A 27,718-nucleotide genomic window follows, 5' to 3' on the forward strand; every position below is an offset into this window, starting at 1 on the left:
TCAAATTAGGAAGTCTACTAGGACTCATAGACTACCTACCTATTTACAGGATTACTCTTGCTCCTTGCTTACCACCAAACCTTCACCAGGTAGTCCCTATGATATCAATACTCATCTTTCTTATGCTAACCTTAGTTCTTCCTATCAAAGTTTTGCTCTTGCTGCTAGTGCTGAAGTTGAACCTGAGTATTACCATCAGGCTGTGCTTTCAAAGGCTTGGCAGGGAGCAATGGACAAGGAGATTGGTGCTTTGGAACTTAATCATACTTGGGATGTAGTTCCCTTACCTCATGGGAAGTTTCCAATTGGTTGCAAGTGGGTTTATAGGATTAAATATAATCCGGATGGCTCTGTGGAGAGATACAAAGCCAGATTAGTAGCTAAAGGGTATACACAGTAGGAGGGGTTGGACTACTCTGAGACATTCTCACCAGTTGCCAAATCAGTGTCTGTGAGGGTGTTGATGTGTATTGCTGCTATCAAGGGTTGGCCTTTACATCAGTTGGATGTTAATAATGCCTTCATCCATGGTGATTTAGAGGAGGAAGTGTACATGTCCTTACCACAGGGCTATCACAGCAAGGGGGGCTGTTCAACAGATGCTAGACCTTTTGTATGCAAGTTGAGAAAGTCACTTTATGGATTGAAGCAGGCCAGCAGGCAGTGGCATGCTAAACTATCCACAACAATCACTGAAATGGGTTTTGTTCAATCAAAATCTGATTATGCCCTATTTGTACATTCAAAGGGCTCTAATTTTACTGCCCTTTTGGTCTATGTAGATGACATATTGATCACAAGTAATGATGCTCAATGTGTAGCAGATTTAAAAGAACTCTTGGATGCTAAGTTTGGGATAAAAGACTTAGGAACCTTGAAGTATTTTCTGGGGTTAGAAGTGGCAAGGAGTGACAAGGGCATTACTCTTAATCAGAGAAAATATGCCTTAGAAGTGTTGACAGATTCAGGTATGATAGGCTGCAAGCCTATGAAAACTCCTATGGAGCAGCACCTTAGATTGTCAAAGGATGAAGGAGAGTTAATTGATGATCCTTCACAGTACAGAAGGCTTATAGGTAGGTTGATTTATTTAACCTTGACAAGACCAAACATTTGTTATGCAGTGAATAGGCTAAGTCAATTTTTGAGCAAGCCTAGGCATCCTCACATGGTGGCAGCACTAAGGGTTTTACAATACATCAAGGGTGCTCCAGGGCAGGGGTTGTTTTTCTCAGCCAACTCAGATTTTCAATTGAAGGCATTTTGTGATGCGGACTGGGCAGGATGCCCTGACACTAGGAGATCTTTGACAGGATATTGCATTTTCCTTGGTGAGTCTTTGATATCCTGGAGGTCCAAGAAACAAAACACTGTATCAAGATCCTCAGCAGAGGCTGAGTACAGATCAATGGCTTCAACATGCTGTGAAATCACTTAGCTGCTATATCTACTTGAAGACTTCAAGATTGAGCACTCCAAGGCTGCACTACTCTACTGTGACAACAAGGCAGCCTTGCACATAGCTGCAAACACAGTGTTCCATGAGAGAACAAAACATATAGAAGTAGATTGTCATTTAGTCAGGGAAAAAATACAGGCAGGTATGATTAAGACTTTCCATGTCAGGACCAATTTACAACTGGCTGATGTGTTTACTAAAGCACTTGGTGCACCTGCATTCTTGGATTTGATTAGTAGATTAGGATTACTCAACATTTTCAGTCCCAACATTACTTATTCACAACCATGGCAAGACTCAGAAGCTATTTCCACAGCAGAAGCAGCTCTGGTCTTGAGGGGGGCTGTTAAGAAGATCAACCAAAAGAGTAAACCTGAAGCAGTGGTGAATAAAGGAAGACTGACTCGTGTAAGAAAGACTAAAGAGCAAAAGAAGAAAAGGGGATTAAACGACAGTAACATTAGTATATTACTGAGAAAGCTACTTGTAGCATTAAAAGGAGTAAGTTAAGCACAAGAGATGCACATGGGAGTATCTGTGGAGCTGTTAGTGGATAGATGGCTAAAGGTTATTGGAGGAGTATAATTTGGGAAGTTGTTATAGGTAGTTAGAGGAGGTTATTAGATTCCCGCTCTTTTCATCTTCTGGTACAGTAGTGATTTGTAGTATAAATGTAAAGGTATAGATTGTAATTCATTTCAGTTTTTGTAATCACAATTCAAAGCAATAAAATCTCTCTCTCTTCGTTGTTGAAGATTCTCATAGTTTCTTTGATATTTTGCTTGATTGTGATACTCTGTTTTTCATTTCTGATCTTTAACACATAGCAAACAACCCATACCGTTCTAGTGCATCAACTCAAACCCTCCATGCTAGACTATAAATTTGGTATGTAAGTGGACTTACTTACAAATTTTATAGTTTATCTAATTTCGTTAGAATTTAATTAGTGTAAAAAATTAAGGCTTTTGAGATGTATATGTATAAAAGAGGATTTTTTGCTTAGGGCCTTTATGCTCAAGAACGGCACTTGTTTAGATTCTTGGTGCTTAACCTTAGGGTAGATTTAGGAATACTAGTTCCAAATTCTCAGTCTATCAAGGTTTAAGTGAGTGTATTATAAAATTTCTGTCTAACTTTAATGATGTCTTGATTCTTGAGTGAGCTTCTTGAACTTCAACACAGTAACTCCTAACTTGACCTTTTAATAACTTTATTGCACCCACGAAAACCCTTAATGCTACATGTTTTGGCATATAAAATTTTCTAATCTAAATCTTAACAATCTTACCAGTTTTCAAACAATCTAACTGTAGGGTCACGATTCGTGGCGGACCGTAACAGTGTCGGGTTCGCACGTAAAACGGCCCTAACAATATCATTTGTAGAGCGTGGGTTTGAAAGGCTAGGCCTTGATCGATAGGCGATGGGTTTTTCATGGCGTTCATATAAGGTTAAACGATCGTCACCCCTAGAGTACTTCTCCTGGAGGTGGGCTGGGAGGCTCTCGTTTTTGGCCATTTTTTCCTAGCCTCTTCCTAAAGTTACTTAGTTTTCCTTTTATACTCGCCTATGTTCATTATCCTTCATCCACGTGTAGGGTCAATCTTTACATGGCTGATACTTATCCCATCAGTCCATCCCCCAAAGTCGTTGGGGGTGGTTGTAAGAGCCAAAGAATGCGGCCCTGTCGGGTTCAGAACATTAAATGACAATAACAGCAGCTTTCCTTGGATATTTTAGATCTTTCTTCCATGTTCCAGTCCTATACCGTTTTTACCCTTCCCTTTGGGGGTACTGTGGGTCTGCCGAGGACTGAACTACTCTCGGCGGTACCCAAAGGCTATTTTGTCGGGCTTGGGCCATAGCCCTCCTCGGCTTGGGCCTTCGGATTTTTCCCAGGTAGACGGGCCCGGCCCATAAATCATTTGGGCCCCACAATAGCCCCTCAAAACCCGACTATCCAACCTCTTGGTTGGAAAGGGGGGTTTTGGCGATGCCAAACCTCTTCCTACGGCCCAATTAATTTGGCCTTTTACTAATGCTGTCGGCTCCTCATCTGTCCAAGAAACGCGCCGGTTTATGAGGCAGCCTTTTGATTTCGCGCTTGACGCGCTTGTATCGTTTGGGGTATCCAAAACGCGCTTTGAATGATCACTATTTACGAGACTACTTTAATTCGACGGTTTATTTTGATGGGGTGGAGAAACGGAACCGGCATGTTTGTGTTGACAGATCCCTTTGGAGATCTGAACCTATTAAATGCCTCCCGCTCCCCCCTCTATATAAGAAGGAAGAGAGGAGGTTATTGTTTTTATCAAGAATCCCTTTTCATCTCCCTGAGACTCTGAAATACTTAGCCTCCCTTAGGATTCGGTTTACCCACTGGTTTATACACTTAATCGTAAAACACTTTACCGTAACAACAAGGGATGCAAAAGCCCCACCCCTCCCAAAAATGCCACGTTCCGATAAAGCTCATCATGGCTCGATCGGGACAAGGATGGCGAAGACTCAAAATCAACCTCATCCTTCTTTCAGTCAAAATCCGAAGCAGGGACTCGTCACGTCAAACTTTCGACGTGACTGAGTCGAGAACACCCAAGATCATTACCATCCGGCTCCTCACGAGCGTACCTAATATGGCACCGGCGTGTTAGGAGTCAGGGCTGAGGCGGGGGCTAAGTGCTTCTGTTTCTCCCTCTTTTGCTCCTTTTCTTTCTTTTCATTTCTTCTCTCCTCTTCTCCTCCTTCTTTACTCATGTCTTCCATCTTCTTTATTCATCCCCTCTATCTTCGTCATTGATTTCTTCCTTACTATTTCCTTCTTCTTCATTCATTTTCTTTTTTAAAGTGAGTCCCTCTCTTAGTATGAGCAGCAATGAGGCGGAGATTGGAGAAACTTTAAAGACGAGTTTAAAAGACGCTTGACAGTTTACTTTTCTGTACTACAGATGTAATGGTTGCTTAGGCAGTTCACATTTTGTATAGACTCGTTTGAGCCCCTTTTTGTATGTTGTAGCAATTTTTCATATTAATAAAGATTGTTATCTACCTTATTTCGCATATTATGTCTTTACGTTTTCATAAATTTGCAAGCACTGCTCGGCACAATGATATAGCATCTAAATCAATGGCGACTAAAACCAAAATACTTGATAATAAATAGATATCGCCATAACTTTGATAGAAGTGCTTAGCACAATAAGGCCAACCCGTAAAAAATAGTACTTACCCGGAACTAGCCGAGGAGAGAACCGAAGGCTTGATGCCATGTGAGAAATAACCATCCGAGGACATATCACCTGCCAAATGAATAGCCCTCGTATACGACTGAATGCTGGGGCGTTCCACCACCTTCCTTACACCCTTATTGGCCTTAACCTTCTATGGTGTTTAAGCCGTGAACGAAGTGACTTGACGTTTTTATCAAGTAGCCCATCTTACTAAATTCAAACCTAGTTTTCCATCATCCAAGTAGTTGGTTTCCCCAGAGGCCTGAGTCCGTGGACCATACAATGCCTTGGTTCTGTCCAAAACCTAGTTTTCCATCATCCAGGTGGTTGGTTTCCCCAGAGGCTTGAGTCCGAGGACTATGCAATGCCTTGGTTCTGTCGTGTTTGGTTTCTCCATTGGCTTGGGTCCGAGGACCATACACGGCCTTGGTACTGTCCGACACTTGTAACTTTTATTTTTTGTACTTGGTTCCCCCATAGGCTTGAGTCCGAGGACCATGCAATGCCTTGGTTCTGTCCCTGGGCCCCTGTGCTGAATCAGGCTTGGGCCGCGAATCTATTGGGCCCACAAATTAGGGGGTATTTTCGTAATTTTAGGTCACGCGATATTTTTCGGGCGTCCCGGTGTTCAAGGTGCGCCTTCTCGAGACTCCTTTATCTTCAGGGCTGCAGACGACATTGGAAATCGTGCCAGAGACGTTTTGTCTGTAGCGTTCCTTGAGACGCTGCGTGAATTAAATGCCACCACCTTATCTTTTAACATAAATAGGAGAGAAAGTTGCTCTATCCACACACAAATCCTTCAGATTCCTCCCTTAGTTCATCATGCTTGAGGCAGGGCTTGGGAAAAAGGAGCTCCCTCCGCCACAAAGGCGTCATGTCCCCCCGAGACTCAGAGTAGGGAGGTACGGGTCAAGGAGGTGCAAGTTCAAGGGAGCATTCCCTTTCGTCATAGGGGAGAGGGTCTTTTTCCCTCTTTTAGTCAAAATCCGAAGCAGGTTCTGGTCATGCCAGTTTTTCAGTATGTCCAAAGAAGGAATTTCCACCATCAGCACTGTCTGCCTTGTAGCAGGCAAATTTTTGTGGGGGCTTCCCAACCTCAAGCTCCTAGCACCTTTTCTGTAGATGGTGTTAGCCTGAGGTCAGGTTCTTTGGCTGCCTGAGTTATGGGCATGCAGAAGTGTCGAGGAATAGTTTCCTTAGACAATAACTTGGCGCAGTAGCCAACCTCTCCTCTGAGCTGTCCCCACGGCCTTATCTCCACTCGCTTGTATTTTCCTTTACTTATGTAATCAGCTTTAGTGTAAGCTTGTTTCAGCTTTTCATTGTACACTGTACTGTTCCTTTGTCTTAATAAAATATGTGTCTATTTCTCCATACATATCTTTCTTCTCCGTAACAACTACTTTACGCATGAATATTAAATGCAAGCTTGCCCTTAAGGATATTCCAGGCAGAAAAAATGCTTTAACACAGGTTCCTACTAATTTAAACTCACAAATATTATCGAGTATAACAATGGTAACTTTCAATAAATTAAATTCTTGGAACTAACCGGGATAAGCGCTGAGTACTACGCGATGCATGCTAGACCAACGTCCGAGAACGTTAATCTCTAAATAATTCGTCTGAAAGGGTAGCCAAGTAGCGAGGGACTTTGATTGTGCTTTTGGGTAATGAATTGCGTCGTACCGGATCAACCCCTTTGACACTAAGGACCCGAGGGCAGACTGTGGAATCCGTGCATTCGAGGTATTAACCCATTTGTGAACTAGGAATCCTCCTCGGATGGATTTTGAGGTTTACGTGCCATAGTTGTTTTTTTTTTTTTTTTTTTTTTTTTTTTTTTTTCCACAGGCTTGAGTCCGAGGACTATGCAATGCCTGTCCAAAACCTAGGTAGTCCCCACAGGTCCGAGGCTGCCTTGGTTCTGTCAAAACCTAGTTTTCCATCCAGGTAGTTGGTTTTCCCACAGGCTTGAGTCCGAGGACTATGCAATGCCTTGGTTCTGTCCAGTTTTCCATCAACCTAGTTTTGCCAAAAGGGTAGTTGGTCCGTGGACCATACAATGAAAACCTAGTTTTCCATCATCCAGGTGGTTGGTTTCTTTGAGTCCGAGGACTATGCAATGCCTTGGTTCTGTCCAAAACCTAGTTTTCCTCATCCAAGTAGTTGGTTTCCCCATAGGCTTGAGTCCGTGGACCATGCAATGCCCTGGTTCTGTCCAAAACCTAGTTTTCCTCATCCAGGTAGTTGGTTTCCCCATAGGCTTGAGTCCAAAACCTAGTTTTCCTCATCCAAGTAGTTGGTTTCCCAGAGGCTTGAGTCCGTGGACCATACAATGCCTTGGTTCTGTCCAAAACCTAGTTTTCCATCATCCAGGTGGTTGGTTTCCCCAGAGGCTTGAGTCCGAGGACTATGCAATGCCTTGGTTCTGTCCAAAACCTAGTTTTCCATCATCCAGGTAGTTGGTTTCCCCAGAGGCTTGAGTCCGTGGACCATACAATGCCTTGGTTCTGTCCAAAACCTAGTTTTCCATCATCCAAGTAGTTGGTTTCCCCAGAGGCTTGAGTCCGTGGACCATACAATGCCCTGGTTCTGTCCAAAACCTAGTTTTCCATCATCCAAGTAGTTGGTTTCCCCAGAGCTTGAGTCCGTGGACCATACAATGCCCTGGTTCTGTCCAAAACCTAGTTTTCCATCATCCAAGTAGTTGGTTTCCCCAGAGGCTTGAGTCCGTGGACCATACAATGCCCTGGTTCTGTCCAAAACCTAGTTTTCCATCATCCAAGTAGTTGGTTTCCCCATAGGCTTGAGTCCGTGGACCATACAATGCCTTGGTTCTGTCCAAAACCTAGTTTTCTCTTTGCACGGGGCCTTGGCTGGCCTTTAGCTTTAGGAGAGTTAGCTACTCAGCCAAGCCCCTTGAGTTTATCTATACGGTTAACGTTACCAAGCGCCTAGTTTGTTCTTTACGAGGAGCTTTAGCTTTTAGGGGAATTAGCTCCTCAGCCAAGCCCCTCGTCAAGAAACGTAGCCCCTAGTGAGATTTTATACCTGAACTCTATAACCAACGGTTAGAAATAACAGAGGAACTGTTTCAACCTACCACCTGCGCCAACACGCAAGCCTTTCCCACAGACGGCGCCAATTGTAGGGTCACGATTCGTGGCGGACCGTAACAGTGTCGGGTTCGCACGTAAAACGGCCCTAACAATATCATTTGTAGAGCGTGGGTTTGAAAGGCTAGGCCTTGATCGATAGGCGATGGGTTTTTCATGGCGTTCATACAAGGTTAAACGATCGTCACCCCTAGAGTACTTCTCCTGGAGGTGGGCTGGGAGGCTCTCGTTTTTGGCCATTTTTTCCCAGCCTCTTCCCAAAGTTACTTAGTTTTCCTTTTATACTCACCTGTGTTCATTATCCTTCATCCACGTGTAGGGTCAATCTTTACATGGCTGATACTTATCCCATCAGTCCATCCCCCAAAGTCGTTGGGGGTGGTTGTAAGAGCCAAAGAATGCGGCCCTGTCGGTTCAGAACATTAAATGACAATAACAGCAGCTTTCCTTGGATATTTTAGATCTTTCTTCCATGTTCTAGTCCTATACCGTTTTTACCCTTCCCTTTGGGGGTACTGTGAGTCTGCCAAGGACTGAACTACCCTCGGCGGTACCCAAAGGCTATTTTGTCGGGTTTGGGCCATAGCCCTCCTCGGCTTGGGCCTTCGGATTTTTCCCAGGTAGACGGGCCCGGCCCATAAATCATTTGGGCCCCACACTAACTATTCCCCATCTTAAAGAATCGGGTCAAGCAATGATTTAACACTAAACCCAAACTAACTCGAGCACTTTCAATTGTTTTTTAAAATAAAAAAATTTTAAATAAAAAAAATTAGAGATTTAGCACATTATATATAATATATGAGTTGCTACACAATGTGTGGTGCAACTTATTATTAGTTTTCTTCAATATTTCAATAAATTTTTGTAAGAATCTTATAACTTAACTGATTAACACCTCGTAATATTTTCAATAGAGGCATTCAGGGTTCAAATCCCCCACCCAAACTATCGATGTATAAAAAAAATACTTCAATAAATTTACTTGTAAAAAATTGTAATTTTTAGTTATTTTATAAACAAAATAGAAGGACACTAAGAATAATGTAGTGATTTGATCATACTATATATACATATATGTGTTTATAAAATGAAAATTCATGATATAGTGGCTAATATAGATAGGCATGTTTAATGCCTACTAAAAAAATGCAAATTTCCTTCAATTATTGTTTTTACATTCTTGATTGTGTGTTACTAAATTTATTTATTTATTCCCTATTTTTTTTTAGACATTGTTTCAATAAAAAAACTAAATTTGAGCAAAAATATCAAATTTCAAATCAATTGTTTCTCAGGTAAAAAAAAATCAATCATTATGTTTAAAATAATTAATATAACAAAATAAACATATTTAATCTTTCTAATTACATAAAATAAATACTACAATTTATTTCCACACACACATATATGAATTCACAAATACTTAATTTCTTATGGCGCGTTAGTTTCAATTGTTGCCAAAGCAACTAAACATGAGGAAGAATGTCACATTCTAAATTTATTATTATTATTATTATTCCAACTAAAAATTATTTCTCACATAAAGTTTATAAAAATAATCATATAAACTTATTTAATGTAAATAATTAATGCACAACTATAGATAATTAATAGATGCATTTACTCTATTGGCTAATTTAATGAACTAATATTTTGATATAAATGCAAACTTTGTTAAAGTAGACACCTAAATAAAGATAATTTCAAAGAATGTGCCACATGGTACAACCTCTCTCTCTTTCTCTCTCAAAAATATAGATTTGCATTTCATAGTGAAATGAAATCATAAGGTTAGATGCATAAGATGATATGTGTAGGGGAAGCTGGTTTAAAGTTTGATGCCTTAAAAACAAATTGAGGCTTTAAAACTTAAACGTAAACAAATAAGCTAAAAATTAAATGAAAAATTGATGGCAAATAGACTCTATATGTCTTACGTAAGAGGGTGGTCTTATGAGATCGTCTTATGAGATACCACCTCCCACGAAAAATAGAAGTTTTTTAGGTATCTTTACAAATATTTTTCAAGCCAAGTGAAAAATTCACAAAATGGGTTTCAATTTGCAAGGAAATCCACGCCATGGTTGTTTACCTTATGAATCTCAAGGTGTTAACTCTTGTAATCATCAAATGGTCCGATTAACGGATGCCTTTATAGTATCTGTTAATAGACCATTTTAGAAAAAAAATTATACTATTTTTATAGAAAATTCAAAAAAAGTGTTAAAAAAATAATTTTTTTTAAATTTAATTTTCTCAAAAAAAGTATTTTAAAAATATTTTCTAAACCAATGCCCTCAGGGTATCAATTAACTTTTCCCATCATCAAATTAAATTTTTTAAAATATATATATTGTTGTATGGACTCTTTGTCACACTCTTGACAAAATTAGATTGATAAAGTTCAAGTAATAATTTAATGATAATGACATCTTTTGTGATACTCAGTATTGTACTACGAACATTACCCCCTCCCCCCTCACTATTTTCCTAAAGAAGAAGAATAAGAAGCAAGATTGGTGAAACATAGTTACTGGGCCGCCACATTTGATGTGCCACCCTAGGCCCAACCCAGATCAGTAAAAAGGCCTCACTACAGCTGATGTTGAAACGAGAACAGGCCATGAAGTACAATGCCCCTTCGACCGTACTTCCTATAAACCGGGCCTGGATTTCGTTACTTCACAGGCCATTTCAGTTTCACTTCTTAAGTTAAAGTATATTTCATTTTCCATTATAATTATTTACCATACAAAACATTTACCATATTGGCTTTCAATTTTGTGGTCAATAAACAACCTTTAAATCGTCGTAGATTATTCAAATTTTACATTTTTTTAAAAAATTCATGAAATTGAAAATTACCGGAAGTTTAAGAAAAATACTGTAACTTGCATAAAACATTTTATTTGATTCCCCTTTATATATTGTTCCCAAATAATTCAATTAGTAAAAAAAATTTGTTGTCAAATAAGAGAATTGAGAATCAAATGCCACTTATATAAAAAACCAATGTGTTTATTTGGGAATAACTTATTTAGATTTTTGTTGAAAATATGTTAAAATATACTTGTAATTTGAAAAGGTAAGAAAAACTGAGATTTTAAAAAGTTGAACACAAAATTTAGAAAGCAAAATTCTAGTTTATAATTTAGTACCAAACACACACTTGATGATAAAGAACAATTATCTTGAAGTGAACGCTATAAACTGAAATTCTAAAATTTTATCATATCTATATATTAAAAAAAATGTTAACCTGGATTGAAGTCCACGCCAATATATCAAATAATAATTCACTTGTGTGTCGTTATTTTTAAGTATTTCAAACTATAAAGTTAAGAAATGCAAAGTTTTTCAGAATTATTGATGAGACATATTGTGATTAATACATAAAATTGGTGTCAATAGTAGGTCATGTCAAAATAATAAAACTCCAATTTTAATTTATCATGTTATATGTTATGAAAACAAATTGAAAAAATCTGTCCAAGTGAAATTTTCCCCAACAGAAAGCCCTGAGTTCAAAACAGGTTTATAGAATATAAAATAAAAATGAAAATTGAAAACAAAACAAAAAAGGGTTCAAAACTAGCTCCTGCCTCATACTCATACAAAAGACAAGCAGCACCGAACCCCAAAAACATCGGATTTTTTTCAAGTAAAAAAAGGACCCAATAATTGCCAATACAGCTTACAACTATACTCCATCAGCCCAATACAGCACAAACTGCATCTGGCCCATATAAAGGCCAGAGCATCACAACCCCAAGTACCACTTTTGATTATAAATGTGTATTTTTCCATCTTACATGAATAGTAAATCTTACCATAAATTTAATTAGTGAGATTCACCATTCATATGAGAAGATAAAATATACATTTATAATACTATCAAAGTACACAATAATTTTCTTTCTTCTTCTGCAGGTCCATTAGGCTTTGTAACCAATCATTTATTTACTTCTGCAGCTCCTAGTTCAAGAAGCTGCCAAATGGAGCAAAATAATGACACAAAAGCATGTCTTCATGCACGATATGCAGCAAAATCTAAGCCTTTCATTCACTCATTATAAAACTTAGAATACCACTTGTCAATGGCTTAGGCCTTCAAAAGTACCCATTTGGACACGTATCTTACATTTACATGTCCTACAACACATTTTGATCTGTGCTGCCGACATAGGAGCATAAGGCTTTGCAGTAAAGCATGTACGTGTCGCTTTGGGGGTTTACCTTTGCTTTCAAGATCGGTCATTGTAATAAAAAAGAGTCCCTCAGCTTATGTTCTCCAACTATGTTGCCCTGCTAAGCCTTATTGGGTTCTGCTAGATTTTGTACCGTACGTTTTCTTCACTGTTTTCTTTTGTAAGCAGGGACAAAGTCCTAGCTGAAAGATGAAGGTTCGTTCTTGATCATTTCAAGTTTTACTTCAATATATATATATATATTATATAAAATTTTTATCTGTTATCTCAAAGGATTTCAACTTTCGAGGAGTATATGTCTGTTCTTTCTTCTCCATATACCTGTATTATATGGATGCTCTTAATCCATGCTATTCATTGTTACATCTATACTTAACTATAACTTAGTTACAACATACAAAAACCAAAACATGTGGCCAAATTATACACGGATGATGTCTAAACTTTAGAGTTTAGATCATGAACTATTTTAGTCTTTTAAATTTAAAGTTGTTATTTTTAGTCCTATCATGATCACTTTTGGTTTGGGAAAACTCCAGGGACAAGTAGCAATTAGTTGTAATTAGTACACAAAAATTTTACTTTTCACTTAGCACCATTGGTCACGTGTAAATGATAGACAGGTTGGTTTGTGACAAAATTAAAAACTGAAATAGGAACTAAAAGATCATTTTAAGATTGTTAGGGTGATCTTTGAGGAACTAAAAGTAATTAAACATTAAGTAGTTATTAATTTTAAATTATGGACTAAAATTTTATGCTCCAAAGTACATGGCAAAACGGGTCAGAAAATTCTGACCCGACCCAACCCAAAAAAATTTGACCCAAACTCGATTTTTTTGACCTGAAGCAAAATAAGGTTGATCCATGATCCGACCTGTGTTTTTTATGGGTCAACCCGACCCAAACCCGAACCATTTTTTAAAACTTTTTTTTGGGTAAAAAAAAATAAAATCAAGACAATATTGGTTTAATTGTTTGTTGTGAGGTTTAAGGAAATAATTGAGACATTTACATAACTATATGCAAATTAATTGAAAGATGAATGATTGAGCATTCTGTAATGAGTAAAGATTTTTAGATATCAAATAGTAAAGTACATGCTAAGATAATCTAGATATCAAATAGATTTAAAATTGTAAACATGTGTGAAAAACGATCACAATTATGAAAATAGTAAAGCTAAAGTATCAAATTAACATAAATTATGAATGCTTAGACTTATTTTTTAACAATTTATGTCCAAAATAAACAGTTTTTCAAAATAAATTATGAAATTTCTTAGAATGTGTGTTACTTAACAATGATATGATATTCATAAAAAAGATCATGTATAAATAAGTAAACAATTAAACTTTATTGTATATCTCAAATTGAAATAAAGTGCCAACCACAATTGACAATAGATTATAAAATTAATTTTTAAGACTATCAATTTCTTATATGTTTTTATTCTTTGTCAAATGAATTATTCAATAAGTCTTTTGTAATTTTGTTTTATATTTTGGAATGTTGATATTGTGTAAAAATAAAACTTGTGTATTTATTTTACTTATCTTTGTGTTATTTTCTTTTAGATAACAATGTTAGGATTTGTATAATTTTAAAATTATTGAATAAGTATTAATAAGTGTAATTCATTCTTGATATAAGTGGTGAATTCAAAGTAATGCATTTTACATCAAGTAATTTGTTGCATGACTTTTTAAATGGCAAATACATGTTGTTTTCTTAAAATAAATAAATAAATAATCATGTGAAAAATCCATTTTTAACCCACTTAAAATGACCCATTTTTGACCTGCAATCCGTTTGACCCGCATCCTGATTGACCCGACCTGTCCGTTTTGCCATGTCTACTAAAGTGTAGGGAGCAACTTAAGAAGCAAGGACATATGGTACACTTCTTCATTTGGGGTGTCGTATTTGTGTCACTTGAGACTCTTCTTTTCTCAGGGGTGTCATTTAAAAAAAAAAATGCAACGACATGAGAGCAAAAGAAATCAAATACTTTTTTCACAAAACAAAGAGAGGGGAGAGCATTCAGTAATAGTAATAGTAATAGTGCATTTAAAAATTAACCTTTCCCAAAACAAAGAGAGCATTCCGTTTCAGCAATATGAATAGTGCATTTAAAAATTAATATATCTTTATTCTTGATTTGTGGATTTCTTGTTTAAAAATTAATATGGATTTATTTTATTATCTTACTTATAATTTTATATAGGTTTAACATTATATGAAAAATAAATGCTTAATAATATATTGAAAATATAAATAAAAATATATTTAATAATTTTTTTAGAATATTTTGTCCTAATTTTTCCAAAGATTGACGTGTTTAAATTCCGTGTCCAATTTTTTCAAAAATTAACGTGTTGTCATATTTTGGCCATTTGTATTTTACCAGCTTTTTGTAATTTAGTTGACATGGCCAATTAGACCCTTCTCTCTGCCTGAGCCTTAGGTTGCATGGATTGCCATGAAATATACAAGGAGGTCTCATACTCATTGTAGTAATGTTCTTAAACACTATATGGTTGTTTTGAACATGTGAAGGTTCACGAGACAAGGTCTCATGCTCGTGCGTCTGGTGAGGAAGAAAAGGTGATGACAAGGAAGCAGAAGGCAGAGAGCAAAGAACATGAAGCAGAGCAATCTCCAAAGAAGCCCAAGTCTGAAAATGAAAACGGCCAGCCTAATGGAAAAGATGCGGCCGAGATAGCTGCCGAGTTTGAAGAATTCTGTAAAGCCATTAAAGAGCATCTCTCTATCAACAAATGCGTGAAATACTGGAAGCTAATGGCGAAGACTCCTCCGGCCCTGATAGTGCTATTGTCTCTAAATGGTTATTCTTTGACTCCCACTTGATCAAAACTTGTCTTAGAGCATGAACCACCACCACCCCATAATTTCCAATTTTACTACACGCTTAAAGCTTACTTACAAACTAACCTGGCAATGAAGGTGGTTAATGTCTCTCCAACATCATAATAAATGTCTTAATTGCTTTTCTGTTATTGGTGACACACAAATTTGTAAAATTTATGTTGTTTTATGTATAAAATTTGTAGTATCACAGGTAATATGCTAGAGGCAAAGTCACATTGAAATTCATTGGTAGTAAATGATTGCTTGTGAAAACTTGTTTGTACCTTATAGTGATTGGAGTCTGGACTTAACTGTGTGGACTTTTTTGGATGATGACTTGATTGTGTGATCGCCAAGATTTGCTGTTTTATGGGGTGTTGGAGAAATGCTCACTTTGTGTTGGAAAATATGGCTAAATAAACAAGTTTTGATTCAACAATACAAACCTTAAAAAATTAGCAATGACAAAAATAAATAGATAGAGTTAGAAAGATCTCACAAACTATAGAATCACGCAAATGAGTTGTCTTTAAAGATTGATTCGTACCACCCGGAGTAGAACTCGGTGTGAATGACTCTCTTGGCCGAACAACCCCCAAGATTAGACTATAGTAATTTCTTCAAGTTGATCACACACTCAAATAAGAAGAACTAGGAACAACCTTAATTTGCTTTTCCTTAAAACTAAAAATTGATGTTGAAATTTTTAGTGGAGATGAGCAAAAACAGAGGGAGAAGGTGGCTGCTGTAGCTAAAAAACTTAAGATTTGTAGAGGGGAATATAGGGTTTTATATACTAACTCATATTAGGGTTGAAGGGCTGCAGTAACAGTCACTGTGCAAGCCAACGGGCTGCACATTAAATGCCCCAACGGGTTGCTCATTTAATGCCTAACGGGTAGAACTAAGATGGGCTGAAAGCAAAAGATAAGGAAATGAAATGAGGCCCAAGAGAGACAAGTTTAAGTCCAACCCAAGCCCAACTCTAACCCTTAACTCATTGTCTTTCAAGCTATCACTTAAGAGGTGCAAAGGTTTATAAACATATATGCAAACTCATCTCTAACCAATGTGAGACACAAGCATAGTTTAAGAGTTTGAAACACACATACTCCAACAGTTTGCAATGGCAATTTGGAGTACACGGGTACACGCTATTCTTGCTATTCTTGCAGAGGATTTTATAGTGAGTGGTCTTCTTGCACCTTCAACACCAAGGATCCTCCAAGGAAACAAGAACCAATCAAATTACCAGATTTATTCTCAATTCTCCTGTTTCAGATGTACTTCCATTTCCTCAAATCTTGTTTATTGTCTGTGCCCAAAATTCTGGTTATTTATTTGAGATCTCTCTCTGTGTGTTGCATAGTTACTAAAGAAGTATCAGGATCCAAGTCGCCGGCCTCACAGGGATTTAGTCACCACAGATAAACCTTTTACATGAATGATGATCTCTCTGATGGGCCGTCTTTCTTGAACAAATGTATGTTGGCACACAATATTGTTGCAACTGCTAGTCATGATGCCATTACTTTGTTTCTTTAGTACTATATAATCTGGACAACGTACATATTGCTGATGGTGAATGCAGGATTATTGGAGAAAAGAGATTGAAAAACATGGAGGAAAAGTTGCCAACAAAGTCATGGTAATTTGGCAACCTTGGAAATTTAAACTGCGAACTGCTATGGATGTTCATGCTCAGTGCTTGGGTGGAATTAATTGTAACGACCTTTGCAGGTGCGACTTGTCTGGTTGTTTCTCCAGCTGAGAGAGAGCGTGGTGGCACGTCTAAACTTGTGGAAGCAATGTGAGTGTGGAGATAATTTACTCGAGAGATCCACTAGTTAGAAAAGTATTATGTATATATTGGTCAGGAAGTTGTACAAGTTGCTATGAACATATAATCTTACACCAATTCAGTTGCATGATTTTCACAAAAACAAATGGCCTTTGTAGATTATTTTCTTGTCAATTCTTTTTAAAGACAAGACATATCGACTGAGATTGCAATCTTTTGCAGGGAGAGAGGCATTCGTGTAGTGAGTGAAGCTTGGTTGGCAGATAGTGTTCACAAAAAAGAAGCCCAACCCTTTGAAGCTTTTGATGTTGTCAGTGATCTCTCGGTAGATGGGAAAGGAATTCCATGGGATAAACAAGATCCTAGTGACGAGGCACTTGAATCACTCTCAGCAGAAGTATGGACTTGTTTCATTTACCCTCAGCAGAAGTAGCTACATGCAGCTACTGAACCTTTTGTGCTAATAACTCACTCTGGATGCAGCTAAAGCTTTATGGTAAGAGAGGAGTATACAAGGATTCCATATTGCAGGAGCAAGGCGGAGAGATATTCCAAAAAGATGGGATACTGTATAATTGTGCCTCTTCTCTTTGCGTCTTAGGGCGTGGACTGAATGAGTAACTTTTCAAAACCCCTTACCATGCTGCTTCAGATCAACCTCTTTTACATTGTACTGAGTATTGAATTTTAATTGGTGCAGCTATTGTGTGATGCAACCGATCACAGTGCCAGAGCGTGGCTTGCATCTGTACTATAAGAAAGATAGAGTGGGTAATGATCCAAACGCAGAGGAGAGGCTCAAACAGTGGGAAGATGTGGAAAATGCTGTGAAAGAGTTTGTGAGGCTCTTTGAGGAAATAACTAGAAATGAATTTGAGCCCTGGGAAAGAGAGAAGAAATTCCAGAAGAAGCCACTGAAATTTTTTCCAATAGACATGGTACAATTGCTTCTTTCCTTTTTCTTAGTGATGACCCAAGGCTAACTTGTGAAGCTTTATTTTCAATGATTGAAAGAGTTTTGTTTGCCCTTGGTAGGATGATGGAATTGAAGTGAGACATGGAGGTCTTGCACTTCGGCAGCTAGGAGTTGCAGTCACACACTGCAAACTTGAGCCTTTGCTTGCCAATTTCATGAAGGTTTTGTGCAGTCAGGGGATATACAAGTATGATTTTTTATATGCAGACGAGTGATACTAGGAACATAACAGTTTCACAACCGCTGACATGGCATATTGTGAAGAAGGTTATGAAAAATGTTGTGTTCCTAGACTTATTGATATATGCAGACAGTCCATTATCCATTTTGTTCTTCGTCTTTTTTATTGGTGTGATGTTCTGTACTTGACTAGGTATGTTCTGATGGAGATCGGACATGACCCCCCAGACCTACCAATAGGGATGGTCACTGATTTTCACTTGAAACGATGTATAAAACCCCACTCCGGATCTTCTTCTATAAGTCTTTCTTCTACTCTATAAAACGATTGACAAAATAATAATCATCAGGTGAGGAGGTTCTCCTAGAGTTCATTGAAAAGGTGAAATCAATGAAAGAGACTGGGCTGAAGGCTGAGGCTGTTTGGTCAGATTTTAGCCAAAGATGGTTTACTCTGATGCACTCCACTAGATCTTTCATCTTTCGGGACTTTCAAGAACTTGCAGACAGTGCCGGCCCTAGGCTTAGGCCAATTAGGCCATTGCCTAGGGCCCCTCACTATAGAAGGCCCCAAATTTGGGAGCAATTTATTTTTTATTTTTTTTATATATAAATATTTTTGGGAGATATTAAAACATTTTAGTTTATATTTTTTTCACCATTAAGAGGCTCAAAGAATTAAACAATGCTAGAAATACAGATAAGACAAATTTAAATAAATAAGTCTTACAAATAAATGTGTTACTATTCACAAGTAATTCAAATAGAAAAATATTAAAAATACTATAAATTTTACTACATAAATTTTATTTATTTAATTATTTTTATACAAAATAAAAATTCTACCCTATCCTAATCAAAATATATATATGTGTGAAATTCTCTTCTAGAGACTTAAATCTTAGCCATTACCCCCCATACCCCACAAAAACTTATACTTATGGAGTAATCACTGCACCAAGGGTGCGTGATAGTCTCCATAATTTTTATAATTTGATGTGACAATGAATATAATAGGTAAATTTCAAGAAACTATTGAATGCATTATTAAATGAATATTTGTGATTGGTGATATATCTTTGTAATTCTCATGTTGTAAATTATATAATATTTCTTATATTTTTGTAAGCCTCATGTCATTAATCACATTCATTACAACACCAGTTTGTAGTAAAATTTATATAATTTTAGCATTTCCTCAAAAAAAAAAAATCATATTAAAAAGTAAAAATAATGGATTTAAAAAAATATATTATATATAATGTTAGTTAAATATTATTTAAGTGATAATATAGAGGCCCATTTGAAGATTTCGCCTTAGGCCTCTGAAACGCTTGGGCCGACCGTGCTTGCAGATAATGCAAGGGAAACAGAAGTTCTTATGTCTCCTGTGCATTAAGATTCTTGTACAACTATTAACACTACACTACCTAATCTCTAGGCTGCAGCTGCACTAGAAACTGTTCGAGACATAACTGTGGCTTCACACCTTATAGAAGACATGAGTGCCTCAACCATTGATGATCCATTGTCTGATCGATACAAGAAACTGGGATGCTCAATTTCGCCCTTGATAAAGATTCTGATGACTACAAAATGATCCTGAACTATCTGCAGAAAACTTATGAACCTGTCAAAGTTGGAGATATTGTGAGTCATGCAAATTGATGGAATTTTCTTTCTTGCTAGCAATTACAGATCCATAGACGCCCTGTTAGAATAATAGTTAAATAATTCAATTTACAAATTCTCATAACAGTTTAAGCTTTTGGGACACTTCATAATTTGTCATGGTCATAATTTTCGAACAATGTCGCCTCTCTACCTCCTATTTAAAAAGTTAAAAATAGAAAATCTGAACCTCTATAATTTATAGGAATATGGTGTGTCCGTTGATAACATATTTGCTGTGGAAACAAATGCGCACTCTTCTTATGATGAAATAAAGAAGTTACCAAACAAAGTCCTTTTATGGTGTGGTAAGAAGCTCATTCTACTATAATCTCTTCATTCAGTTTTAGTTCTCTTGTAGGTTTTGGGGGATGATTTTCTAAGTTGTATACAAATTTTTCTTTACTGGCACCCGCACCTCAAATTTATTGAGGCACTTGCATAAAGGATACTTGCCATCAATATGTCATCTTCCTGTCCCGGGTTACATGGTGATAATTTTTAAATGCTATTTCTACTGGATTGTCAATTTTACATCTCTATCTATACAGTTCATAAATCTGTTAAACCAATCTTGTGGTTCTTGTCACAGTTTGGCAGGGCAATAGTTTGTTCTGATGCTGCAGCAGAAGCTGCTAGATATGGGTTCACTGCAGTAGACAGGCCAGAAGGGTTCTTGGTCCTCGCAATTGCTTCTCTAGGAGATCAAATTACTGAGCCAAAGAGTCCACCTGAGGTATATATAAGTTGGTTCTAAGCCATTGTGTGTGTGTGTGTGTGTTGACACAATTTGCTTCAAACCCTTGATTGAAATATTGAAAATTTGTTAAAATAGAATACCAAGTCCTTGGAAGACAAGAAGCTTGGGGTGAAGGGGCTGGGTCGAAAGAAGACTGATGAATCAGAACACTTTGCTTGGAAAGATGATATAAAAGTACCTTGTGGTCGCTTGGTTCCCTCAGAGCACAATGATAGCCCCTTGAATACAATGAGTATGCTACTTATGATCCTAAACAGGTATAACAAGTAATGTTAGCTACATAACATTTTTCACAATTTATTTTTAACAACTACCGACCTGCTCTAATGCGATTAGGTCACTTTCATTTGGGTATATTGTGATTAGAGTAACATTACTTTCATTTAAGTTTATCATTGATATGATTTTGATTATGCACCAATCACAATAAGACATTGCACTCAATAGTTACAACAATCTGTTGTCATTTGAATAAATTATGATTAGAGTAATATCACTTTCTTTTTGTAATTATGCACAAATCACAATAAGCTATCTATAAAACTTGTAAAATAAGTGGAAAATTAATGCATCCTTAGATTTATTACAACAAGCAACTATGTGGAGGGCTATTACCTGCTTAGTGGGTTTGAAAATAACAAATTTTCATGTAGTATTTAACTGGTTATATCGTGTTGGTGTAGGTGAGCATAAGGTTCTTGGTGGGAGTGAAGTATGAAGAGAAGGGTGCGGTGATGGAGACTAAGGAGTGAAGAATAGGAGAAGAGAATTGCTGTTGAGAGCAAAGGGTCCTGTTTTGTTCTTTCAGTCTCTTTCTTTAGCTCACTCGCTCTTGTACCTGCTCTAACTTTTTGTATGGAGATGGAACCTTTGTATCAGGCGGCTGATGATGTTGATGTATCTTTTGTTGTATATAATCATCAATAACCCTCCCGTATCTATAATCTATCTGTTGCTCTTTTACACCTAAAGTTATGTCAGTACTAAATTACTAATAGAGAGTTGGGTTTCTCCAGGACCATAATCTTTTGTTGTAGAAACAAAAGTACACACTATTAGGGGTATAGTGAAATTGGTCCAATGTGAAGCAAAGGCTAGAAGGCAAAATGTTTGAATGGCAGATAAGTAACATCCATACAAAGATGAACAATACACATATAATACATTTGTTGGTGCTAAATCAGGTTTGACTATCTGATCACAGTCCAAAGAATTAGTGGTGCTCGTGATTGATAATGATGTTACCAAAAGGTTCATGTTTTTATAATTTATACGAAGCAAATTACTTTAACAGAAAAATTGAGAGCCGTATCTCGTGTTGTGTTGTGTTACCTGTTAGGGAAGATTTGGTGCAGAACATAGGTCCTACTCCAACCAAACTCCATGCCTTAGGCGTAGAAAAGTAGATAGAGCGACCCTTTCAGGTTTAGTTTTGTTGTTGTTGTTTTTTTCTTTTTTAAATAGGTTTGGGTGTGTGTATATATATATATATATATATATATATTTTTTTTTTTTTTTTTTTACAGAGAGACATTAGAATACCAAGACTCTCAATCCATATCTATAAAAGAATATATACAACTTTCAATAAAGAAATGATTGGATTAATGTATAGTCTATACAACTTTCAATAAAAACATTATTTAAATAATGTATAGTATTCATCAAAACAAGAATTGATGTATAGTGTATAAAACTTTCAATAAAGACATGATTGAATTAAAAAAAAGTCATGCGACCCCAGCCAATATATTATCAGGCTCCAAACAAGAAGTAATTTTGATGAATGGATTAAAAACCCAGTTCTTTCTTCTGCAGGACCCTTCAGCTTAAAAAAGATTATTCATTGGAGGCAGAACTTTTACTAGTAAAAGAAAATTTGACAATTTGAAATTATCTCAATAATACATGTAGATTTTATCTAATTGAGCTCTGGTCTTTTGCATTAATAACGTAACTGCACTATGCCTAGGTTGGTTGGTCTTCCATTCTTCCTATGAATCTCATACTTTGTATGATTGTTTTATGGTACTAATAGTTAATATTCTTCTCGTCAAAAGTCCTGTAATTCAACTGGTTAGCACATTTTATTGTTTTTATTGGACCAATTACATTCCTTTTTTTTTTTTGTTTTTTTTTTTTCTCAATTTATGAAACTTAATGTCCTTTAACTCTTTTTATAGAGCTTTTGTAATAAAGATGTTTAACTTAAACAACTTTAACATTAGAGCATTTGACAAACAACAATTTATGTTAAAGTGCTTTAAAGTTGTTAAAACAGTTTGGTACTAATTGTTAAAAAAATTAAAAAAAATAAAAAAACTGTTAAATATGAGAAATGAAAAAAGACTGGCACAATAAAAATTGTTTTGTATTTTCCTAGTTAAACCCAACTAATTCAATTAACAATTCAGGAAAAATATTAAATTAATTAATGATTAATGTTTGAATCTCTCTCTCTCTCTCTCAGCCAAAACAGGAGCAATAAAGTATAATCTTGAAAAATAAATATGTACATCAAATTGTGAATGCATTATTTTTATTAAAGTTGGAAAAATATACTTAAGAGCTTTAATAAAGGTTACGATTGTTTGTTTCAGTGTAAAACATTTTCCGATAGAAAATGTCTTCAGCTGAAAACATTTTAAAGAAAAACAACTTTTTTTATCGCATTCTTAAAAATGCTTTGAAAAATATTTTCTAGAGTTTGGCTTTTGCTAAAATTTAAATAAAAAAATTATATTAAAATTAAAATGTTCATGAACACAAAATTTACCATATTAATAATATAATCCCACAAAATCTAACCTAACAAACACAAATCATCAATACAAACAAATCCACCACGATTTCACAAAATATAACATAATGATAAAAAAAGTCCAGACAAAATGCTACAAAGGAGTTGTAGATCTACAAATGAGTATCAAATTTTCTAAGAATTGAGGGGAAAAAAAGCCCCAAAATGCAAAACAATATCTGGAATGAGATTTGTTTTTCTTTGATGACTGGGACACTGGCAGAGGCCAGTTGGTTGCTAGTCCTAGTTTAGTTTTGGGTTCATCATCTGAGAAAGATTTTCCACAATCGTTGTGCGCATGCGCGCATAAGGAGAGAGATGCTAGCTCCTTTTCACAATGCAGTGGCTCATGATCGGTGACAACGTAGTGGTCAACAGTGGGAGAAGCAACGGCGGCATGGTGGTGGGTTGGATGGGTTGGGGGCAGGCAAGAATAAATTGGGTATTAGTGCGCTGTAAATTGTTAAGTCTGTTTGGTTAGGCGTTTTGAGAACTTAAAAGATCATTTTTAAAACTTAAAACTCTGTTTTGCAACCACAATTCCTTATAACTTTTTTACAAACACTTGTTAAACTCAAAATACAATTTTCCAACCACTTATACAAATGCACATGTTTTATGCTTGAAGGGTATTTTACTAGTGAAATCGAAATTGTTTTTATTTGACCAACATTTTCAATTAGGCCACACACGCAAAAATGTGTAAGACATTTTCCCATCAATTTACGCCTTTAAGGAGGTGTAAAACAATTTACGTCTCCTGAAGTGTATTTTCCTAGTTAAACCTAAAACAATTTTGGTTTGACCAACACTTTCAGTTGGGCCAAACACCCAAAAATGTCGAAAAAGTTTTTCGTCGAAAGACTCAAAACAAATGCACAAACTCAAAGTTAAACAATATTCCCAAACATGAAGCAATTTCTGCTAAAAGACCATTAGCTTTAAAGCTCTTTTTCTGCGCATCAGGCACCTCCAGATACACCCTTAATCAAAATTTTCATTACTGCAAAAAAAACAAACTCACAAAATTGTGAAATTTCAGTGGGAAATTGCCCTCACCTGTGGGTACACTCCAAACCTAAAAGCAGGAATATTCAATCAGCAAGATGAGAAGAACAGGGGTCCAAGTAATATTAGATGAAGGAAATGTTTAGTTATTTCCATCGGTTTAATCTGTAAAAGTCCAGATTATGCTTCTAATTGTCATGGAAGCAACAGATAAAACTCTGTCAATTAAAATCCCTGGTTTCCTTTTATATTTTGTCCTATGGACTCAATATAACTGTCTTAAGTTTTTGTAATGGAAATACTTCTATTTCTATGTCTCTATGGTTTGTATCCTGATAACAACAATCCAATTTTCAACAACAGATCATCAACAAAGCACCCAACAGGCTAATATAAGTTTCTCAAGGTTTCAAAAGATCATTAAATTTAACTAAAGAATAACCTGTCATATATTATGCATAGCCATATGAATACAGACAATCCTTAATTCATTATTTGCATGGATGCTACCAAATAGATTGTTTGAAATGCAGCTTTTAAGTAAACTGGAAACTTTACAAGTCACTGGATCTGATAATGCATAACTTTGTCTTTGTGAGCAATCAATTTAAAAAAATAAAGGTGATCTATTACTAGTTTACTACAAGGTAAACTAAAATTGTGTCTTACATGCATTGCATACTAACATAACTCCAATTTTACATGCCTGTCAAAAACATAGTGCAGAAGAGTGATTCATTCTCCGTTGATTGATATCAGCTTCATATTATGCATTCAAGTACCTTTTTTCTATTTTATAAGTATCATACCACTGGACCAAATTCCTGTTAGAATTCCTGAAAATTCAGTACCAGTTGTAAAAGTATAACATGACTCAATCCTATATAAATAAATGAGTACCCAGATTTGAAAACTGAAAACTTCCATTCATTTGTCTTCCTGAAAGCCCGCAGGAATCAGGATATACCATGACAACCTGAGCAGGGCACAAGTGAAAAAATCTGACCTTGATAAACAAGTTGTAGGTGATATATTTATCCATTAAAACATTATCCACAATATGACCATGCCTAATGTGTTCAGTGTAACTGTCTCAGAAAAGTAAAAGCATGTGAAAAATTGAAGTATCAGAGATAAGCAAATTCGGTCCCAACAAGAGCAAGAAGAAATGTGAACCCCAATCCTGAATCATATTCCCAGAATCCAATTTTACACTTGCAATATCACCCCCAAACTACCTTTGATAGTACAGGGCCAGAACATGAAACAGAAATTTCCAACATTTGTGTTCCTCCAACTCCCTCTATGGAAGAGCTGCTTTTACAACATAAATACAACAATTTGAACCAGACAAACAAATCAACCAATTGTATTCAAGAACCCCAAATCAAAAAAAAAAAGGTCATTGGTATATTACCATAGGAGGAAACTTGAACTTGCTCGAAATGAATGGTATTTTCCACGGCCTCTCAATGACATCTTGATAAAAAGCATACTCAGCCTCATAATCATGCAACCCAAGCTCTGCCTTCTGATTAGAATGATAATGATGCTTAGCCAAACTCGACTTCCCAAACCCAAAAACACTAACTTTATCACAAACTCCCAAAGCCAACATCACAGCCTGCATACCCGAAGAGTAATGAAAATTAGCACCATCCCGAACCACCCCCCAATCATCCAACGACTTCCCCGTCTCCTCCGCGAAACGCTTCAACGAATAATACTTCACAATCCTCCCACACAACACATCAAACCTCGGGTCCGTGACAATCAAAGCCGCCTTGTGCGTCGAATTACACACGGTGTAATCCACGAAATGCACCGGCTGACAAATGTACATAACGATTGGGACATCAACCCCATATGGGTGGCAAAAACACTCGTTTCTCCTAGCACAAAAATGCAAAATGTTGCTATTTACAAACGAAACACTGGTCTTAGACCCCACATTGCGCTCGAACCCGGTCGTTCTAGCATTGTTCAGTCTCACAACGAATTCGTGGCTATCGATTAGCTTCCCATACTCACTCTTCAGCAAAATCCCACTATTGCCCACGACCGCACAAGAAGAGTAGCGCTTGCTATTGTTAGTTAATGGCAGTTTAACTGACCTTATCAAATCCGACATGATTTCGGGGTCGAACGAGGTTTTCTTTCGAGCCCAGTCATGTAAGACAGTTCGGAACTGCAACCAATACCGATAAAACCTCGGCGAGCGAAGCAGGACCGGTACGCTGTTAGAGGATCTTGCTCTGAGGTCTTGGTGGGTGTCGAATCTCCGCCACGTGGCGAAGGTTCGGTACCGGCCTTGGCTCGCGAAGTTGCCATCTAGCAATTGCTCTGTCTCTCGCTTGGCGCGTGGCTCGGAGATGTCGACGGACGCGTATTTGAGGAGCGTGGAGTTGAAGTTGAAGACGTGGGTTTTCTTCTGCGGGGACCACGCGCCGAGGCTGAGGCTGAGGTTGACGTCGGCGCGGCGGAGCACGGCGCGGAAGCTGACGGTGGCGGCGAAGACTATGAGGAGGAGAATGCTGAACAGAGGGCGGACGGAGCGTTTTTGTGGGTGTGGCAGTTTCATGGGTTTTGCTAAAGACGGCCACGTGTACGGTTTGGTTTTTGTTGGGTCAGGGTCAGATCCATTGTCTTCTTCGGTTTTAGGAGTGTTCTTGGACATTGGAAGAGATGGGATGTTGAAAGATTGAATCTTGGCATGAAATGGTGGAAAGAAAGCTGAAACTTTTTTTTTTTTGAGTAGCTAGTTTCTTGAAAGTGGTACGTGTTTTAATGTTGTTGTTGTTGTGCTTTGGATTTAAAATGTGGAGGATTTGGTTTGAGAAGTGTGAAGGAAATTTATAAGCTTTTTCAGTGAGTGATTGAGAGAGCTGAAAGAAAGAAAGACTTGAGGTGGAGGTCAAGGTCAAGATTGGGTAGAGTAGGAGTGGGGAGTGGGGTGTGTCTAGGAGCTAAAGGGCATGAAAGAGAGAGCAAGAGAGACTCCAAAATCTCAATATTATGTAGGAACATTGAGGAGAAAGTTTGATTGGAATGGTGGGTTGAGCTAATTTCTGGGTTTGATGCTGAGGCATTGAAGTGCAGCAGCAACTATCTTATATAAGCTACTCCAAAAACCAAAAAAAAAAAAAAGGAATAAAAGCAAAAAAGTATGCAACAATAATATAATAAGTATAAAAAAAAAAGGTGTGCTATATAAATCTAGAAGAGAATAAAGAAGGATCAGAACCCAGAAACCCACCACTCTTTTTTGGGTAAGTAACAATTAAACATCCAGAAACGTAGCTATCAAAAGGGAAGGTGGGTGGGGGGGGGGGCGGATGGTGATGATAGATTGATAGGTGTTTCTCAGGGGGAGTCATGTGTGGTGTAGGTGGGACTTCGGGAAGAATGTGTTTGATTTTGGGCGTGGACCTTTTACCTTAAGATCAAGTTCAGGTGAGTGTGTTTTTTCAATTGCATTTTAATATTGTAGAGAAAAATGTATGGGTTTTGGACTTGGTTTACAATTATGATTATGTTTATGGCCGACATGACTGGAAAACGTGAAATCATATAACCGGCCATGTTTCTTCAAGAATTGAATAATTGCTTGCCTGTTGTGTGGG

At 36.9% G+C, this 27,718-nt stretch overlaps 2 protein-coding genes across 3 annotated transcripts; one reads left to right on the forward strand and one right to left on the reverse strand.

The window, feature by feature from the left end:
- The first annotated feature begins 463 nt into the window (after nucleotides 1–463).
- On the forward strand, nucleotides 464–21,241 carry LOC115995191 (protein ADP-ribosyltransferase PARP3). The gene is given in 24 exon segments (XM_031119655.1): nucleotides 464–1,331; nucleotides 1,458–1,960; nucleotides 14,588–14,795; nucleotides 14,798–14,875; nucleotides 15,251–15,295; nucleotides 16,020–16,154; nucleotides 16,157–16,182; nucleotides 16,269–16,382; nucleotides 16,491–16,546; nucleotides 16,638–16,709; nucleotides 16,923–17,097; nucleotides 17,184–17,317; nucleotides 17,401–17,638; nucleotides 17,736–17,863; nucleotides 18,050–18,126; nucleotides 18,207–18,367; nucleotides 19,298–19,418; nucleotides 19,421–19,506; nucleotides 19,733–19,835; nucleotides 19,912–20,018; nucleotides 20,120–20,263; nucleotides 20,363–20,498; nucleotides 20,501–20,544; nucleotides 20,971–21,241. Coding segments are annotated over 24 exon segments (3,828 nt in total). The 3' UTR covers nucleotides 21,040–21,241.
- A 2,831-nt stretch (nucleotides 21,242–24,072) lies between these two features.
- LOC115979536 (beta-1,6-galactosyltransferase GALT29A) lies at nucleotides 24,073–27,227 on the reverse strand. 2 transcript variants are annotated; one of them, XM_031101603.1, is made up of 2 exons: nucleotides 25,513–27,226; nucleotides 24,073–24,090 (listed from the first exon to the last, which is right to left on the reverse strand). In XM_031101603.1, exons 1-2 carry the CDS (start codon nucleotides 26,770–26,772, stop codon nucleotides 24,088–24,090), a joined length of 1,263 nt encoding a protein of 420 aa, XP_030957463.1. In that variant the 5' UTR covers nucleotides 26,773–27,226; the 3' UTR covers nucleotides 24,073–24,087. The 2 variants fall into 2 exon arrangements, with proteins under 2 accessions (XP_030957463.1, XP_030957455.1); XM_031101595.1 differs by lacking the exon at nucleotides 24,073–24,090 and adding an exon at nucleotides 25,260–25,409 and having other exon boundaries at nucleotides 25,513–27,227.
- Between the last annotated feature and the right edge of the window lie 491 nt (nucleotides 27,228–27,718).

The sequence above is a fragment of the Quercus lobata genome, chromosome 1 (genome assembly GCF_001633185.2).
Source record: "Quercus lobata isolate SW786 chromosome 1, ValleyOak3.0 Primary Assembly, whole genome shotgun sequence".
NCBI lineage: Eukaryota > Viridiplantae > Streptophyta > Magnoliopsida > Fagales > Fagaceae > Quercus > Quercus lobata.